Here is a 20151-nt window from a genome sequence, read left to right on the forward strand (position 1 = left end):
CACATGAATAGATGGATGGACAGAGGAATAAATGAATAATAGACAGACAGATAGATGGACGGATGGATCAGATAAAGAGGGGATAGATCAGATAGATTGCAGATTAACTAAAGTACATTTGGGATGAACTGGTAAATGGAATAAAGTTTGGATGGACAGATAGATTGGACAGAGCTCGGAGGAATAGAAAGGTAAGTGGGTAGATTTAGATATAATTAAAAGTAGGAAAGACAGATTAGGTAATGTCAGGATAGATTTAAATAGACAACAATACTTAGTCCTTAAATTGTATTACTTTGCAAAGATGAGACAGTGTCTTTATTCCCCACTTTTAGAAATAGGGAAATTGAGGCACAGAGAGGGGAAGTGACTTGCCAGTGGTCGCTCAGAAGTTAGTAGCAGAGCCAGAAATAGAACCTGAGCCTCTATCCAAAGCTGCCCCTGAGTTATACAAAGCCGCGCTCATTTGTAATGCTGTACTGCGATCTATGGCAACAACGGATCAAACTGTGCAATGCCGCACCTTGTTCTGAGTGGGTAGATTGGGCCTGTAGAAACTACTGTCCTCCCTTGCAGTGTTCCACCTTGACCCGAACCTGCCTGTGTACTGCCCGACCCGGATTTCCCAACAGCATCCTGAATGTACTGCATTCTGATCTGCTGCCAGCGTGTTATCTACTGTAGCTGTTAATGGAAGGAGGTGATGGGACTCAGTCCCCCGACTTTGGGCAAGTCGTGCAGTCTCTCAGCACCTGATTTCCCCATCTGTTAAATGGGGGTAATGAGGCTTCCCTGTATAAAGTGCTCTGAGATGCTCAAGTGAAAAGCAGGAGACAAGAAAATGTGAATTTAGACCTGGTAATAAGTGTCTGATTGACACTCCTAGGATACTGGGGGGGAGGGGCGGTGTGGGGCCGGGGCCACGCCCACTCTCGCGGGCCGCCCACTTGGCGCCAGTGTCAGGGGGCCGCGGGCTTTGGAGGGAGGCGGTTGGTCCCTCCGCGGCCGCCGTAGCCCGCGCGCTGTTCCGGGGGCGGAGCGGAAATTTAAATCGGCAGCCGCGGCCGCCGTGAGGAGAAGGCGGAGGTGAGAGCGCGCGGCGGTACCGAGCCTGGGACCTGCGCCCCGGGCCTGGGCTGATCGCGGCTGGTTCTGTCCCCCATGGCCGAGCCGGAGCTCGGGGGGCGAGAGCCCGGGACTTGGGGGGCGGCCGCAGCTTCTCCGCAGGCCGCGCTAGGCCCGGCACGAAGCTGGGCGGGCGGGCGGGCGGGAGCGCTGCCGGGGTGCGGGGCCGTGACTCTCGGTCCCCGCGCCGGCCCCGGGAGAGCTCCGCGGGGGCTAATGGCTCGTGCCGGCCCCGGGGTCACCCCCCCGCCCCGTTATCCCGACAGCCTGGGGGCAGCACGGCAGGGAGCGGGGAGACTTAACCCTTTCTCCCCTGGCCTTGCGGTCTGTGCGTTGCAGCTTGTGTCTCTTGTGTGCTGGGCAGAGGGAACAGTTGACACCCGAGTCCCGTGTGCTCTCCCCACTGCTCACCCAGAGGCTGACTCTCTTGCTGGCTGTGGCTTTTTTAGCAGGTAGGATGGGTTGTCAATCAGAGAAAAGGCCAAGGAGGCCCCCAGAGAAGCAGCAGCCACAGCAGGAGGTGACTGGGTCATCCAAGAACCTGCCCTTCTTGGGAAAATCCTTCTACCTGGACCTGCCGAACAACAAGAACGTGGAGTTTCTGGTGGCGACAATAAAGCAGCTGGGTGGGGTGAGTATGGAGGCACCTTGCCTGATGGAGAGCATGAAGCAGCTGCATTCTGGCACCAGAAGAGCTGAAGACTCTCTCTTGTGAAAAACTTGCCCATTAGATGGGAGCTGAGCTCTTGAAGTCACCAAGAGCCAATTTTCCAAGAACGGTGCATTCGGGGGCTGGGGGCACTGTGGTTAATGCTGAGGAAGGGTTCTGAGTACACGTGTAAACTGATTCTCAAGTGTCCCAGCTCACTAGGCTGACCAGTACAGTCCTTACAAGGTTCCTTACAAGGTATCTTTCAGTTGCATATAATAAATAGGCTAGCATGACTGGGAAGGGACTGGAAAGCGTAAGGGATGGAGCTGGAAGGGGAACAATGTCTAGCTTAAAAATTAAGTCTCATGCAGCACTGTTCCTGCATTGAGGCAGCTGCCGATGGTGGTTTCTTAGCTTTGCTGGTTACTAAGATGTTCCAGATCTTGCTGTGGACTTGGTGGCTCTGCAGCTGACTCTGTTTTTGTCTCTGGTCCAGGTGATTGAAAGCTTTTTGAGTAAAGAAATCAGCTATGTGGTTTCCAGCAGCAAAGAGGCCAAACTGGACGGTGGGCCTCGGAGACCGACTGAGAAACGGAGCAGTGCAGCTTCAGAGGATGCCAGGGCAAAGACTCTGCCCTCTGCTGTGCCCAAAGGGAGCCATGCAGGGCCTCACCACAAGTCAGCAGACAGTGTAAGGACTGAAGGCCTAGGCAGCCTGAAGCCTTGGGGGTAGTGGCTGGTGGGGAGCAGAGCCTGAGAGCAGCAACTGCAGAAGAGCTTCTCTGCCTCGCTGAGAGCACCTATCCCAGTCCTGGTGCAGTTTAAACTCCAATAAATAAGTCCTGTCCTCTGGGCAGTGGCTCGAGATGCCAAATCTTTCTATAGCATTTTTAATCTCCAAACTTTCTGCAAAATGTCCATAGAGACTGGTGCAACTGCCTCTGGGGTGCAGCACTGTCCAGCAGCATACGGTGGCACTATGGTGTGCCCTTCATTTACTCACCTCCGCTCACAATCCTAATGGGAAATGTTAGGATGGCAGACTAACTCCCCACACTGCAGCAAGTGGCCAGCGCACCCAGCCTATTGCTAATCAGTGGTAAAGGGATAAATACCACAGGAATCTGTACAGGTTTGTAGCAGGATATGTTGGCATAAAAGCTGATACTTCCCTTCAGGGTCACTACAGACTGGAAGCGTGGCAGGCCTCACTGCCTTAGCTAGAGGGTAGGGATGTTCTGCACCAGCCTAAAAGATGGAACAAATTGTTTATTTGGCAGATTAATCCCACTGCTCAGTGGAGATAATAGGGACTTGTTTCTTGTATGGTTTTGCTTCTAATTTCCTCTTGTGGGACTTGTTCTGGTACTGGGTGGTGGGATGGATGTGAATGGTGCTCCACCCCAATTGCTTGTGTGCAGAGCTAGTTCCTGCATGTCACTGGGTTTTGCCCTAGGCTCAGAAATGTCACTAGAGCAGAGGAACAATCAAGGAGCTGGTAGGATGACATCCAGGGTCCCCTACCTAGAACTTGCAGGGAAAGCATCCTGCCACCTCTGCTCACAGTCAGCAAGTCCCTGTCTGGGCAGGGGGCTGACTCAACAGATGTAACTTGTGACAAGGCTGAGGCTTTCCAGATCTAACTTGAACTCTCTGCACCCTGAGAGGTGGGAGGAGACACTGGAGAAGGTGGAGGCAGCAGGGGTCAGCGATAGGTGGGCTGGGAAGAAGCTCTGCTGCCAGAGGAGGGAGCTGGCAGGTCAAGAAATAAGGGCTCAGTGTTGCACTTCAGGGTCTTCCCAACCTGTAAAACAATCAGACTCCACTGAACTGTTAAAGGTAGACTATGCAGCATTGGGCGGGGTGCTGGCCATGACTGCAGTGAGGGCTGCCCAGGGGAATAAAGGAAATAATACAAGGTCAGATGGCTTGAGCCCCACCCCCAAACTAGAAGCAACCTTGCTCTCTCCATGCGGTCTGACAGGGCATCCTACTGCAACATGGCCTCTGCTGGGCATGTCTGTGCAGAGGCCAAATGGCTTCCACAGCAGATCTAGCAAGAGTCCCATCCGTGGCTTTCCTGCTGCACTGGTAACCTGAGCTGTGCTATAGTCTCTGGTCCAACATGCTGAAGGCTGGGTGGACTGTAGGTGTCCCTGACAGACTTAATCCCATAGGGCAGAGCCTCAGGGTACAAAAGCCACTTGCTGCTGCTGCTCAAGAGAACGTGTCCTTTTCCAAAGGACATCCACAATGAAGAGGCTGTGGTGAAGGGAAGCCTTGGGGCTCTGAGAGGAATCCTCTCCTGGGAAGGTTAAACCTATTACCTCTCCCTGGAGGTCGGTAGTCTGGGGTGTCAGTGATGTTTCAGGGTGCTGGGGACACTGTTCATGATAACATGGAAAATCTGTTCCCTCTCCCTTTAAAAGGATCTGGACTGGTCCACCTGGCTGGCTGCTCAGGAGCTTTTGGTCTAAATGCTGTTTGACTTGTGTCTTCTGCAGGCTCTGATGAGCAGGGGGAAGGAGCTGCTGCAGAAGGCCATGAGGAACCAGGTGAGCAGCACAGTGATGGGCTTCCTCTCTAGACAGGTAGGTGCAAGACATTCCTGAGCAGAGCTGCTTGGGGAGCAGTGCAGAGACTTGGCCCATTGCTAGACACCACCTGGGCTGTTCCATTTTTGAATGGAGGACCTGTACTTGCAAGACTGTAACGCTGCCTGGTGTTCTGAGCCATTCAGCCCTTTCTGGGGTCTGTTCCTTTCCCATGTGCTGGCCCTTGGTAGCTATCTTACTGTTGCCCTAAAGACCCAACGCGTATGACTGCATTGCAGTGGCAGTGCTGCAGTGTAGACGCTTCCTACATCAATAGAAGGGTTTTTTGGGGTCAATATAGATAACCCACCTCTCCAAACTCATCAATGGAAGACCACGGTGGGGTTCATATGCCGCACAGAGTGTGCAATCTTTCACAGCCCTGAGTGATGTAGCTAGGTTGACCTGAGGCTTTTAGGTGCAGACCAGGCCTATAAGAGCATCACAGTGGCATCAGGAGACCTAGCAATAACTAGGGAGCACTGAGTCCACGGGTGACATGGACTTGGTTAGCCACGTAGCCTGGCTGCGCAGTTGGGAGAGGCTTTGCTGTTAGCCCTTATGCTGAAAGGCTTCTGATCCCTCAGTAACAAACATGGCATTGATGCTTAACTAAAAGGCTCACACTACAGCTGACTTAGTCTAGCTTATGCTTCCAGCTCTGAGTCTGGGTAAGGACATTTCTCCTCTTCCCTGCACTATGTGTCCTAAGACTTAGAAATGCCAACTTGATCTGTCAATTTGCAGATGCCCTCTGGGGCAGGGAGCTGGCCCAGGATTGAGGTTTCTGAAATGACAAAGGTAGAAGTGGGTACTCAAAAATCCCATCTTTACAGCAAGATAGCTCTTGGGTCTAGTCTTGAAAAGAGCAAGCTGGCAACTCTTACACCAAGATGATCTTAGCTACCACTGATTTCTGGTCAGTCAAGATGGGCTAGAAAACTGCTCCTGAGCAGTGGGGTTGCAGCCTTTCCGCTGCAGAAGCCAGGGTTTCTAACTCTAGAAGTTCTCAAAATGGCATCTGCTAAAATCCTGCTGCTGACTTTGGATGTAGGGCAGGAAAAACTAACATTAATGATGGACTGTGATGTGACACACAATATAACCTTGTAGCCTGTCGAGACCAGCAGTCAGATTGAGATGTCCACTCGGCCCTGGGCTGTGCATCACTGAGTCTCTCCTCTTGTTTATGCAGGACTCCAGCAGTGGCAGTAGTATCCTTGCCAATGCTCGCTCCTGGGGGGTTCGGATCTTGCATGTGGATGGTATCCTTCTACAGAAACTCTTTGTGCTGTGGGGTGGGACTCTGACCTTTAATATCTAGCTTCTGAAGCTGTTAAATCAATGACCTGGGGGTTGAATGGCTGGTTAATGGGGGGAGCAAGAACTCGGCAGTGATTGAGACTTTGTTAGCTTGGGGGAAACAGACTTTCAAAGGAGTCTTCAAAGGTCTGTGTGGGGAATGGGGTGTGGGCTTGGTCAGACCCACCTCTGTTGTTTTCCTAGCAGTCTGACTCTAACCTTCCTCTCCTGATCTAAGGGTTCTAAACACAGGTGCAGAACCACCACTACCACTTAGGATCACATCTGGTCTGTATGTCAAATGCACGTCCCTGCTGGATTGATGGTCCTGAAGGCCTCTCTGTAAGCGCAGACCACGTTTAGCATCAACAGTGTCAGTAAGCCCTGATCCTGGCATGTAGCGACTCCCATGAGAGCAGCTTGCTGAGATCCTGGGGGGGAGAGGGGAGCACTGGGGATGCCTCTCACTAGCAATGGAGCTGGCGTGCCAGGTCTCTGCTGACCCGTGCTGGACTCAAGCCAACAGCTGAGGCTCTGTACCCTGGGCTCATGCACACCCAGCCCCGTCCAACACGAGTTTGGAGTTTCTAGGCTAAAGTGGGCTGGAGCTCAGCTTCTGCCTGTTTGTCTAAGGCATGCTGCACCCTCTTCTGCATCCTCTCTGTAAGGGAAATGCTGCTACATCTGCCTTAGTTAGAGCTAATGGGATCTGGTCCAAGAACAGAGATTCTCTCACCCACTCGGTCTCTCAGGACCAACACAGCAGTCAGCCACATAGGGCTGAAAGCTCTTAGCTCCCACTGTGACCCTTAGAGCCAGATTGTAGCACCCAACACACAGAGCTCCCTCTCCCATCTGGCCACTAGCGCTTGTCCTTCCTTCCTTCATGGAAGGAGGATGTGCAGTCCCCTCTTTCCCCAAGGTGGTAGAGGTTACTAAAGCACTTTCCCTGGTACAGTTGGTAGATCTATGGAGTTGTATTTCATCCTCCATTGGCTATGAGTGCTGAGTAGCAGCAACTCCCTCTGTTTCTCTAGATTTTAGCTCCTTGACTTCCCACCCCACACAGAAATGATGGCCTATGTGCAGCAGCTGCTGTTCCGCATGTCGGGAGCAAGGAAGCAGAGTGAGAAGATGATGGTAACTGACCTAAACCTTTTTCCCCCAGTGCAGGGCTTTCGGTAACAGGTATTTAGTCTTCCCTGACTAGCCCAGGATGCAGCTCTCTTACAGCAAAGTCACTTCAGGCCTTGTCTGAACATACAAGGTCAATGCCTGCTCTGGTTTTTGTCCAGGACCGATCAGTATTTTTATCAACAATTCCTAGATTCCAAGGCCAGAAGGGATCTTTGTGGTGGTCTTGTCTGACCACCTGTGTAAACAGGCCACAGAACTTTCCCCAAATAATCCCTAGAGCAGATCTTCTAGAAAACATCCAGTCTGAATTTAACAATTGTCAGGAATGGAGCATCCACCACAACTCTAGGTAAACTGTTCGAATGATTGGTTACTTTCACAGTTAAAAATGTGTGCCTTAGTTCTAGTCTGAATTGTTTAGATTCAGCTTCCAGCCACTGGGTGGTGTTGCACCTTTCTCTGCTAGATGGAAGAGCCCGTTATTAAATATTTGTTGCTGGGTAGGTAATTACACAGTCTGCTCCCATTGACCTCTTTAAGATGAATTGATTTGAGCTTCTCGAGTCTTTCAGTGCAAGTCAGGTTTTCTAATCCTTTAGTCTTGTGGCTCTTCTCCGAATCCTCCCCGACTTATCAGCATCCTTCTTGAATTGCAGACACTAGAACTGGATGCACTATTCCGGCCACGGTTGCACCAATGCCAAATAGAAGTAAAATAACTTCTCTCCTAATAGAGATTCCCCTGTTTATGCATCTAAGGATTAGCCCTTTTGGCCACAGCATCCCCCTGGAGCTCATGTTCAGCTGACTATCCACCATGACCCCCAAATCTTTAATCGCATCTTCCCAGGACAGGCTCCCACTGGGTAAGTATGACCTACGTTCTTTGTTCCTAGATGTATGCTTTGTTTAGCCATATTAAAAACCACACATTGTTTGTATGCAGCTTAGCAAATGATCCAGATCATGCTGAATCAGTAACCTGCCCTCATCATTATTTACCACTCCCAATTTTTCTCATCTGCAAACTTTATCAGTGACTTATCAATGATCTGGTAGAAAACATAAAAATTGTTAAATAGCGTAGGGCCAAGGACTGATCCCTGCAGGACCCCACTAGAAATGCACCTCCGGGAGGATGATTCTGTTTAGTTAGCCAATTTTAATCCATTTAGTGTATGCCATGTTAATTTTATATCTAGTTTTTAATCAAAGTATCATGCAGTACCAAGCCAAAGGCCTTACAGAAGTCTGTTACATCAACACTATTACCTCTTTCAACCAATCTTGTAAGCGCAACAAAACCAAGTTTAGTTTCCATAAATGTTCTAGGCGACAAAAAGTCTTTGGTAATGTTACAGATGACCCAAAGATTGGAGCAGTAAGTAATGAGGAAAGGACACTGTTAATGATCAGAATCCAACAAAATGCATTTCAATACAGCCAAATGTAAGGTAATACATCTGGGAACCAAGAATCCAGGTTGTACATACAGGATGGAAGGCTGTTTTGGGGGGAAGTAGTGACTCAAAAGGACTTAGTGCTTGTAGATGTCCCTCAACATGATCTGTGTAAAGTGTGGCAAAAAGGAATATCAGGTAGAAGTAGGGAAGTGATGGTTTTGTTTTTCTCTTCTAGAACTGGTTAGATACACACCTGTCAGGGATGGTCTGGACTGACTTAATCCTACCTTAGCATGGGACTGGATGATCCCCTCTAGATCCCTTCCAGACCTGCATTACTAGGATTGTATGGCATTGGTAAGACAGCTCTAAACACTGTTTAGTTCTGGTGTCCACACCTCAAAGATGAGGCTATTCTGGAGAGAGTTCAAAGGGGCCTCACGTGTTCCAGGTGCTGGAAAAGAAGCCTTGTGGTTTGAGGCTTAACTCACTCTATTCATTTTCCTGAAGTGAAAGCTGAAGGGTGAGTTCCTCACTGTGCCTAGGCACTGACACATGGACAAGATCTCTGATCATGAGGGGCTTTTCAACTCCACCGCCAAATGCAGAACAGGACCCAGTGGCTGGAAGGTCAAGTTGGACAAATTCCTCCTTGATGTAAGAGGCAGTTTGCCAGTACTGGGGGTGAGTGAACATTAGAGCAACTCCACCAGGGAGGTGGTAGACTCACCCTCACTTGGAGTCTCTAAAGTGAGATTAGAATCTTTCTGCAACATGCTTTAATCCTGCTCTGGGAGCAATGCTGCAGCCGGTGTGTGAGGCTGTTTTGTGGTCATGGTGGCCCTTTCTGGCCTTGGAATCTGTGAATTTCTGAACCCCTGTTCATCCTCTTCCTTCATGGACTATGGGGGGAACAGGAAGCTCTGCACTGCCTTGACATTGGCCTCTGCGTGTTCCAAACACTCTCAGATGAGTAGGATGACATTGATTGATTATTATCAAATCTCACATTTCAGGGCTTAAGCAGGTTGCCTGCTGAGGTCAGGAAGGAATCCGTTTCCCAGGGCGCAGTTGGCCAGAGGTATTCTGGATTTTTTCATCTGCCTCTGAAGCAGTAGTGATTGGCCACAGCTGGTCATGAGACATTGGACAGGGTGGGTCAGTGCTCTGAGATGGTGCGAAGAATTTCTCCTCCATTGCCTGGCTGGTGACTCCTGTTCATATGTTATGGATCTCACTGATCGCTAGCTTTGGGGTTGGGAAGGAATGTGCCCCAAGGTCAGACTGGCAGAGATCTTGGTGAGGGGAAGGGGTTCCACCTTCCTGTGCAGTGTGGGTCACATACCTGATCATCTAAGCAGGTCACCTGATTAATTCTCTGCCTGTGGCATGCAACTGTTAGTCTCCTGAGGACTGAAATCTTTAGCCTGAGGAGTAATTGGGCTCAATACAGGTGTGTCTAGAGGGTGGGGGTGGTCAGACTAGATGATCTGATGGTTCTGGCCTGAAACTCTAATGCTCTTGGTATAGTTAAACCAGTATAACCCAGTCTAGTGGGGATGTAGGTATACTGGTAGAAAAGTCCTCTTTCTATGCAGGAAGAGGAGGCACCTCTAGCTCAGTATAACTGAATCCATGCTGGTGTTTTTACTGGTATAACTAGATTGGCTTTAAAAAGCACACCCAAGCTGAAATACTTCAGGTGCAGCCCAGGCCTAGTGCTAGGCTGAATGACCGGCTGCAGTCTCAACCTACAACAGGCCTGGATTCCAACCAACTTACAGGGGAAAACTCCAGCTTTCTCCAACTGACTTGCAAGGGAGGTCAAATCACAATGCGGTAGATGGTCAGTCTGCCAGCAGGCTTGTGCTGGGGTGGAGGCCGGGTGAGGCTGCCTTGCTTTAGGAAGGGCCAGTCGTATGATCTAGGCAGTGCTGAGCTACGCAAACCAAGTCTGATCTGCTGAGCACTAGGAGACAATAACTCCTGTGTCACAGCAGCTGTGGACTGCCCTAAGGATGAGCATGCCCTGTGCTGCCATCTCCCCCCCCACTGCTCTGGAATCAGTGTGCTGCTAGTCTTGTCTATGGCTGGCCCCCATCCTAAATGCTGTCTGTCTTTCTGCCTAGGTGAAGTGTTTCTCAGTGGGGCCAGGAGTCCTTAAAGGTCAGTACAGAAGCTTTGCTCTCAGCTGGTGTGGAGCTGGCTGGGAGATTTTGTGAAAACACCTCACTGTGATGTTTCAGCAAAACAACTTGTTCTTGCAAAAACTTCTGTTCCATCAAAGCCATTTGCTGTCCAAGCTCAGACAGAAAACTCTTGCCGGGCTCTCCTTGTAGTGCTTTAAAGCTTGTGCAGCATTTTGAAAGTGTAGCTAGGATGCTTCCTGTGTGGCTGGCTTTATGCTCTTGCATTCAGGCGGGATCTTGTCTAAAATCATTTGTCCACTTACCTTCTCTCCTCTGTGCTTTACAGCAGGGCTTCTAGAATTGTGAGTCATGGTAAGAACTGAGCTACTGGGGCTTCATTCTCTGAATCCACTGTTGGCTGTGACATGAAGTCTTGAATAACACCTCCTCCAGAGAGGAGAACATGTTCCCCACATCCCACTCACTTCTGTTAGCAGAAGGCTGCCATATGCCACTGTGATGCCGATGTAGGACTGACCATGCCTTAACATGCAGTTGAGGGGGATATTCTACGTACTTGGCTCGCTACTGCACCGTTGGGATCTGTTGTGTAGACCACAGCACCAATGGTGTGGCTGTACTTCAGTGATGCTGCTTTACTCATGGGTTGGCCTGGAAGCATGTGGTCTTCACCCTGCCTCACCCTGTTGGAAAGGGAGCATTCAGAGGAGCCTTTGCTGCCTTAAAAGCATTCAGGCTGAAGTCAAGTCTGACTCTTAAACCTCAAAGGCAGGCTTTTTTAAAAGGTGACCTCCAGAGCTGGGGGAGACAATAGTCCTGTGCCTCTTGCACCTATATAATGGGACAGATGGCTGGAGAGCTCTAGGAAACCCTATTTCCTGCTGACAGGACTTCAGTCTTGTCTGGCCTGGAAGAACCTCCAGTGACTGAGAGCTAGTGTGAAGATTGAAAGCTGAACCGTTGGGGGCAAGGTTTGTCACTGTTAAAACCAGGCCACTCGTGGGCACCAAATGTGCTTCTAGTCTCATTTCAGGTCCCTAAATAAGTGGTCTGACTTCCCATGTAGCTGCTGGGTGTTCAGCACTTTTGGAACAATCTCAGCCTTGTGCTTGAACAGCTATTTTGCTTCAGTGACTCAACGTCCTGGATAAGTCTTGGCTCAAACCTGCTCCGAGGCCTCTTGGGCACCCCAGCCCCAGCAGGGGTGGTCAGACTTGATGTTCTCGATCTCCCAATGCTGTGGGGGGGTACCCACCTCTCAGGCCTGGGCCCATCATAAAGAATCAGACTCTAGTCTCCTTTGTGGCCTTGGTGCAATTGACACTCCAAAAGTACTTGGAGCTGCTCCTATGCTTTCTCAGTCGGCCAAATCCTCCTCCTCCTCCTGAAGTGCAACACCGAGCACCTTGGCACAGCTTGGGACACACCAGGTTACTTGCCTTGTGCTGCCCACGTATCAGAAAGGCACAGCCCGAAATCCTACTTGTGGGAATAATCAACCTGATGCCCCATAAGAGGATGTGTGTATTCTGACACCCTGCTGAGGTTGAGGTCAGCTACTGCTCCCCACCAGCGCACACCTGGCGTGGAGTGCATTCTGACAACTGCTACGCTGTGGTTCTGGGCCTGACCACAGCTTGGGCCCTTAAACAGAACCAACTACCTTTGCTTGCTCATCTGCAACAGCTTTTAACTCTTCGCTGTCTCTCAGCTGTCTATTAAATCTTCGCTAGACTTAACTATCCCCACCAAGATTCTGAACATGGATTGTATGTTTTGCCTTCTAAATGGCTATCTGCCATGCAAGTTGTCCATTGAAATATCCACATCCTTAGCGACTCTGGCAAACGGATCTTGAGTCTTGTTTCAGGATTTCTTAGCATCCAGAAGCATTATAAATATTGGGGGTGGCAAACAAACTTTAGATTTTGAAGTCCAGTTCTGTGTAGCCAGGGTTTGGGGGATGGGATGGGATGTGCATTGCAGGGGGGGAGGGAATGCCTGCCCAGGCTGCCGCTAACTACAAAATTCTCCTTCTAGTGGGAAGACTGAAGCCCCCGTTTCTGAAGATTGAGGACCAGAGCAGGTGAGTGAGCCATTTCAGTCTAACCCTTCTTTTAACTTTGTGGCCAAACTTTGCACTCTTGGCTGAAGGGCTGGGAGGAGTCCCTGTAGCAGATGTTCCCTCCCCTCTTACCCTTGTAATCCTCCGAGCCCCTCATTGACAAGTGAGTTGCGGCTGCACTTCTAGCCCTGGGGAAGAAGGGTAAGTGCGGTGGTAGCCTAGGATACCCTGTGTGCACCAGGGGGTGGCAGTACTGGGCAGAGGCCTAGGCTCCATTTCCAGCTCAACCAGATTCCTGTGTGACCTTGGACAAGCCCCTTCATCGCTCTGGGCTGCAGTTCTTGTGTGTCCTTCACCAAGTGTAGGTAGATTGTAAACTCTGTGGGCCGGGCCTGGCTGCTGAACACAGACACCACAATGGGCTCTGATCTCTGGGCCTCTGTGTGCATTTAAGAGAGAACTGGATACATTCATGGTGAAGTCAAGTCCATTAATGGCCATTAGCCAGGATGGGTAAGGAATGGTGTCCCTAGCCTCTGTTTGTTTGTCAGAGGATGGAGCTGGATAGCAGGAGAGAGATCACTTGATCATTACCTGTTAGGTGCCCCAGAGGGAGTGAACCTGACATTGGCCACTGTCAGCAGACAGATACTGGGCTAGATGGACCTTTGCTCTGACCCGGTACGGCCGTTCTTACATGTGCTATCAAAGTAACTTACAGAATTGCCGCCTTCCAAGCCACAGGAAACAGATTCCTGCCACTTGCTGCGCTGCCTTTGTCCCTGTAGTGACAGATGTGATGAGCCCTGGGAAGTAGCAAATGTTACAGGCCTGTGATGTTTATGATGTACTTTTCCTAGTAGACAGCAGCAGTTTCTAGGGTGTGGCTCATTGTACAGCTAAGTAATACAATCCTTTAGAGCAGTGGTTTTCAAACTTTGGTTTTCTGGCAACCTGGTTGAAGAAAATTGATGCTCACAACCCAGTGGAGCTGGGGATGAGGGCTTTGGGGTGTGGGAAGGGCTCAAGGCTGGGGGAGAGGGTTGTGGTGGGGCCCAGAGTGGAGAGTTGAGGTGCAGGAGGGGGGTCAGGGCCCTGGGCTTGGGGATTTGGGGTGCAGGAGGGGTCTCTGGATTTGAGGGGGGGCTTAAGGCTGGGGCAGGGGATTGGGGCTCAGGCTTATCTCCAGCAGCTCCCAGTCCACAGCACAACTGGGGTGCAGAGGCAGGCTTCCCACCTGTCCTGACACCGTGGACCATGCTGCAGGTCTGGCTCCTAAGCAGAGGCATGCAAGAAGCTCCGTGCAGCTCTTGCCCATAGGCACTGCATCCTTGGCTCCCATTGGCCAGGAGTGTGGAGACAATGCTCGGGGCAGGCTGCAGAGCCCCATGGGGTGCCCCACCCCACCCCCAGCCTAGGAGCTGGGCCTGCTGCTGGCTGCTTCTGGGCACAGCGCGGTGTCAGAACAGGTAGGGGACTAGCCTGCCTTAGCCAGGCAGCACCGTCAAAGGGACTCTTAACGGCCCAGTCGGGGGTGCTGACAGAGCCACCGCGACCCAGTGCCTTCCATTCCATGACCCCATACTGGGTTTAAACCCACAGTTTGAAAACCACTGCATTAGAGAGGCGTGGGAAACCACAGCATCCAGAACTAGAGGGCCAAGTACCCTTTGAAGTAAAGGTCTGAAGGGGCACTACCAAGCAGCTGCAGGACCAGCTGTTAGGTCCGGGAGTGATATGTAACAAAGCACAAAGAGCATAAGGGTGGATTCTCAAGTATCAGCAGGTTTGGGGTAGAACCTTCCATGCAGTGCAAGAAGCTCCACCCTAATGCTGGGTGAGAGCATAAGAGTGAAATGGGTTGACAGCAAATGTGAGCTTCTTGGGCCAGGAGCCATCTTGGTTCTGTGTTTATGCAGGCCCTAGCACAGTGGGGCCAGGTCCATGACGACCCATCGGTTCCTCCGCAACACAGATAATAGCCAGCACCAGTTTCTAATGTCCCCAGCTTGGGGTGTAATGCAATCCAAGCTCAGGCGTGAGAGGAGTGCTAGGTCTCTCAGTGCTATCTGCTTAATCTCCTATGCTGGTAACAGGCATTTCTAGCTGAGACAATGTCCCTGAAAGATCTTCACAAACTGCTGATTGCGTCCTGTACTCTGGGCCCAGTCTGGTTTCCCACATGGGCTGGGAGGGTGCAGGGAGAAGGCTGCCTTGGGATTCACTGTCCTAAAGGCCTTGTCCTACACTTGGAAAAATCAAGTACATAGCTGCCCGCTGGCGCACCTCCACCTGTGATAGCACCAGCTGAAGCCATGAGATGCAGGATGGTCACAGAATTACCAGCGTCCTTCGGGGCTAGCCAGCAAACATCTGCCCTGTGGCTTCCACCAGTGGTGGTGCCCCTCCTATGCAGCTGCTTTCTGCCCCGAGGGAGAAATGAATTGTCCAGTGCTGCTCATGTTGCAGTCAAGGGGGCCCTTCATGGAAGCAAAGGCTGGATTTGTCCATGAGTATGGAAGTGAGGGAGCTGGTGAAATGGGGGAAGAGCCTGGAGCTGCCCTGGGAGTAAGCACAGCTCTCTGGAGCTGAGCCCTCAGCCTGCAGCTCAGCCCACCTTCTCTGAGCAAGCAGGGGGACTTGAGGGCTCTGTAGGAAGCTGCCTGCCCCAGCAGTCTCCCAAGGAAGAGTCTCTGGGCCAAATCAAGGCCTGATGTAAACATGCTGAATCCTAAAACTACCCCAGGGCTCCACTCTCATCTGAATCCCACAAGGGAAACAAGAACATAGAATGGCCATACTGGGTCAGCCCAAAGGTCCATCTAGCCCAGTGTCCTGTCTTCCAACAGTGGCCAATGCCAGGTGTCCCAGAGGGAATGAACAGAACAGGGAATCACCAAGTGATCCATCCCCTGTTGCCCATTCCCAGCTTCTGGCAAACAGAGGCTAGAGACACCATCCCTGCCCATCTGGGCTAACAGCCATTGATGGACCTATCCTCCATGAATTTATCTAGTTCTTTTTTGAACCCTGTTTATAGTCTTCGCAACATCCTCTGGCAAGAAGATCTACAGGGTGACTGCATTGTGTGAAGAAATACTTCCTTTTGTTCGTTTTTCACACCAGCCTATTAATTTCATATACATTGGGAAGTGGAAGCCCCAAGCTGGAGGGGATGGGGGACCAAGCCCCTGTGCTTGGATGAAGACTCAGGGCGGTGGTGTAAGGAATCCTGCACTAGCCCAAGTAAGTGAGAACTGGGCCAGAATGGGTCATGGCCATGCCTAATGTCTGACACCGATGGTTCTTGCAGGAAATTCCGGCCCTTCCATCACCAATTCAAGAGCTTTCCTGACCTGAACTTCCTGGCACCAAACAGATCCAGTCCATTTGAGCCTCTCAAAACCCCGTCAAGCTCCTGCAGAGTCAGGTAGGTGCAAGCAGCAAGGGCGCATGGCTGTTACAGCCCCACTGCTGCCTTGGAGCCATTGGCATCCCAGATGCCCTGTGGTTACCAGAAACTCCCGGCTCCTTTGCTTGGGGCAAGAGACTCTCCTGAGCGGCTTTGTTCCACGGCTCAGCTGATCAGAGCTAATCTGAGCCGTGACTGTTCCAGGTCAGACAACTGGCTGAAGAGGGCCCCTGGCTGGCAGGTGGCCTCACCATCCCCAAACCTTGCTGTGCCGATGGCTTGTGCCAGAGCCTGTGTTTCACAAAGACTCCTCTGGGGCGGGGCGTTAAGTGAGTCTGTGTGACCCAGCTGCAGCCCTCATATGACTCCTGAACACTCTGGGGCTTGTTGCTGCTGCTCCTCTGCCAGCTTTCTGGGGGAGGGGGGAGGGTCCACAGGACTGTCCAGGGTCCCCTTCTCATCTCCTCCTGCACTTATCTCTAGCTAATCTCAGCCACAAACCAGCTCAGCTTTGCTGACAACACATGGACTTTCCTCTCTGCACCAGCCCTGTCTCCTGTCAGCCTCCCTCTCTCTCCTCCTCATGGGTGTCAAGCCATCTGCTCCAGCTCAACATGGCTAAAACTGAACTCTTAATCCCTCCCCCATCCTTCCTCTACCTCCTTTCTCATTGGGCTGAGCAGTGCCATGGTATAAGGCACTGAGGAGACCTCATCTGGAACACTGGTCACCTAGTTCTTGAAGGGTGAATTCAGACCAGAACAAGTGCAGAGAGGAGCCACTAGGATGACCAGGGGAATGGACAGCTGACCTTATGAGAGGGGATTGGCTTGTTTAGCCTAGCAAGAGGGCTCAGGTGGGTCATGATTCGTCTCTGATTACATTGGAGATGTACATTCAGCTGTTGAAGCTGAAGGACAATGTTGGCACAAGAAGAAATGAGGACAAACTAGCTGTGAACATATTCAGGCTGGAAACAAGGCTTCTAACCAGCAGAACGGTGAGATTCTGGAACAGCCTCCCCTGCAGGAGCTGTTGGGACAAACAATGTATTTAGTTCTAAGAGAGCTGGACCCATTTGACTGAGGCAGCAGCCCTTGGGCCACTTCCTCTGTGTGTGTGTGTGTTCCTATAAATCCATGCTTCAGGGAGCCAGCTGGTCACCTGCAGGGGTCAGTGTCACACTGCAGGACGCAGTGTTCTCACTGTCTGCCCTGGAACCTGTTTTGCTGGTGTAGCTCACAGACAGTGCATGTCCTGAGTGTTTGTGTGCTGGGTCAGCAGCCTGTCCACGGCATCAGCCTGGGTTACTACCTGCAGGGTGACCCCAACACACTCCCAGTCTCAAATGTTCCCAAACCACGTGCTCTGCTACAGCCTCCCCTCACTTGGACCATTCAGAGACAGAATATGGTTCGTTTGTTCCTTTCACGATATAAGCGCACCACAGCTTATTAACTGGGCGTAAGTTCACCTTTCCCTTTAAATATGGCACTGAGTTTGTCATAAAAATGAAATGTACTTGATTTCACTTAATCCTATGTATATTTTGTTAATAAGTTTAAATAATGAAGGTAGAAAGAGTTGCAAGTAAAACACAATGAAATATGCTTCTCAAGGCCTAAAACTTAATCTAGCAGGATAGAGGCTTTCAAGATGGTTTCTCTCACCAGTCATCTTTCCCCGCCGTGGCTGAAGTTCACAAAGGTACAGGGTGCTGGCATCCCTTGTCTGCTTGGGCGAAGGTCTTTCACCTAAGACAACTTCTCAACTCTATTCAGTTCCAGTGACTTCACGTGCCAACCCACCCCCCTACTCCCAGCTTGCAAGGACTCGAGCCTCTTGTTTGTCTAGTGATGATGGATGCCAATGGTGGCTTCAGTCCTTGCTTAGGTCAATGACCTTGTTTCAAGAAGCAGGATGATCTGCTGTTCTTCCCTTCCTGTGGCCTTCCCATCCCCCTTTGAGTTCTATAAAAGCGGCTTCCATTGTTTGATTCCTCTGTGCTTAATGTACATAGGAGGCAGGTAGAAGGCTGTGACATCACCTCCTGTCTGGGCAGACTGTACATCCTAGTACCAGTGAGTATCCATAATTCCTCATCCGGTGTTAATACAGCCCGTTCAGTGATATTGATCACCAGCCATTAGCTGTCAAAAAGGCCTCATTCAATAGTCTTGTAGTAGAGTAATGTTGTACACTAGCAGCTGATTCAGCTGCTAATCATTGGAGGTTCAGCCCCTGTCTTTATAGCCCAGGGAGCCTTTGCAGTAGATTCCTCTGGAAAAGGTGAAACCCAGGCCAAGCATCTGTCTCCTGCTGGGAATAGATGCCATGCTGCCCTCTTCTCTCTCATCAGTGTGAAGTTTGCCTCTGCCCCTTGTCAGCTGGGTGGAGGTATGTAAAGGAGACTCTCATCCCTGTGTTTGAGACAGATCCTGGCACACCTCTGGTTCACACACATTCTGATTCCATGACTCTCCATAACTATCGCATGCAGACATAACAAGAACAGGGGCTGTTAACAGGGAGTTTTGCAAGGGAGTTTTCCAGATGAAGGAAGAGCAAATACAGCATCTGTGGGGTAAGTGACTGTCTGTAGAGTGTGTGTGTGTGTGTGTTTGTGTTTGGGGGTTACTTGCTGTGTGCTGAGCTTGTGTTTGTCAGTCTGTTTGTTTAGTTGTTTGAAGGACCCTGTGCTGTGGTTGGCAGTTGGAGGCTGTGAGCTTCAAAGGAAGGTTTGAGAGCTCGAAGCCTCTGGTAATTGGCTGAGCCTTAATCAGTGGGCGGGGCATAACTCAGGCCAGGGCTTTATAAAGCTGCGCACAAGCGACCAGGGAGCTTCCTAACGGAGTTTTGCAAGGGAGTTTAGAAGGGGAGTGGGAAGGGAAGGGGGGGGTCCTTTGTTGGTCCTACCTGTTCCCCTGTAGGCCACTTAAAACCTATAATCCAAACCATATTCCAAAACCCCTTTCTTTAAACCACCCTTTCATTTACTAGGAGACAATGCAGGCAGAAGCCCAGCAGCAGAGTGGGGGCTATCCAGTTTATTGCACTGAGTGTAGCATGTATGATTACCTGCCTTGTGGGCAGGTGTCGTATGTGTGCAGTCAGTGCAAGGAGCTCCTGGCCCTCAAGAGACCACGTACGGACTTTGGAGGCCAGAGTGGTGGAACTGGAGGAGCTAAGAGAGGTATGTTAATGAGGCTTTCCAGGACACTGTAGAATTGTCCCACCTCCACTCGGACAGCCCCCGTGCTGTTGAGGAGGAAGAAAGGCTCAGGGAAGCAGAGCAGTCAGTGGGAGCAGAGGGAAACCTTCCCATAGTTGGGACCCTCCTTCCAGATGGTACTGGGGTTGCCTTTTGCACTGAGGTTACCTCTCTGGGGGAGGGAACTCCAGTTGCTAGGAAAAGGCAGGTGTCAGTAATGGGAGATTCGATCATTAGAAACATAGATAGCTGGGTTTGTGATGACTGGGAGAACCATATGGTGACTTGCCTGCCTGCTGCGAAGGTTGCTGATGTCCTGAGGCATCTAGACAGACTTGTGTAGTGCTGGGGAGGAGCCAGTGGTCGTGGTACATGTAGGTACCAATAACATAGGGAAGGGTAGGAGAGACGTCCTAGAAGCCAAATTTAGGCTGCTAAGGAAGAGACTGAAATCCAGGACCTCTATGGTGGCATTCTCAGAAATGCTCCCAGTTCCACGCGCAGGGCCAGGTAGGTAGGCAGGCAGAGCTTCAGAGTCTCAATGCGTGGATGAGACGATGGTGTAGAGAGGAGGGGTTTACATTCATTGGGAACTGGGAAACTTTGGGGATAGGGAGAGCCTATACAGGAGAGATGGGCTCCACTTAAACCAAAGTGGAACCAGACTGCTGGCACTAAGCATTAAAAAGGTTGTAGAGCAGTTTTTAAACTAGGAGATGGGGGTGGGAAGCTGACTGCTGCAGAGGAGCATGTGGATCGGACACAGACTTCTCTTAGGGGAGAGTCTAATGATAGGGAATCTCCAGGTTATAGTCAGGAACAGAGGACGGAAGAGGATAATGTAATGGCCGGATCAGATAATAAACAGTCACACAAAGAATCTGGCACATCAGAAAAGGGCAGACAAATAAACAGGGACAAGTTTTTTAAAGTCCTTGTACACAAATGCTAGAATAATAAGCTGGGTGAACTAGAGTGCCTTGTGATAAAGGAGGATATTGATATAATAGGCATCACAGAAACCTGGTGGACTGAGAGCAATCGATGGGACACAATCATTCTGGGGTACAAAATATATTGGAAGGACAGAACAGGTCATG

The 20151-nt window shown here is 50.7% G+C and overlaps 1 protein-coding gene across 5 annotated transcripts in view; it reads left to right on the forward strand.

Annotated features, from left to right (window-relative positions):
• Positions 1-534: 534 nt before the first annotated feature.
• DBF4B (DBF4B-CDC7 kinase regulatory subunit) overlaps positions 535-20151 on the forward strand; it is a 28920-nt gene continuing 9303 nt past the window's right edge. The window contains exons 1-9 of one of the 5 annotated variants that reach the window (XM_075059593.1): positions 535-819; positions 1490-1756; positions 2274-2468; positions 4282-4368; positions 5567-5636; positions 6743-6813; positions 10343-10379; positions 12404-12449; positions 15742-15858. In XM_075059593.1, the coding sequence (XP_074915694.1) occupies positions 1583-1756; positions 2274-2468; positions 4282-4368; positions 5567-5636; positions 6743-6813; positions 10343-10379; positions 12404-12449; positions 15742-15858 (797 nt within the window). In that variant the 5' untranslated portion in view covers positions 535-819; positions 1490-1582. Of the gene's footprint in view, positions 820-958; positions 1087-1399; positions 1757-2273; positions 2469-4281; positions 4369-5566; positions 5637-6742; positions 6814-10342; positions 10380-12403; positions 12450-15741; positions 15859-20151 lie in introns of those variants that run through there. The other 4 variants (XM_075059594.1, XM_032806573.2, XM_032806575.2 and 1 more) reach the window with 4 other exon arrangements.

Source organism: Chelonoidis abingdonii, chromosome 21 (genome assembly GCF_003597395.2).
Source record: "Chelonoidis abingdonii isolate Lonesome George chromosome 21, CheloAbing_2.0, whole genome shotgun sequence".
Lineage (NCBI taxonomy): Eukaryota > Metazoa > Chordata > Testudines > Testudinidae > Chelonoidis > Chelonoidis abingdonii.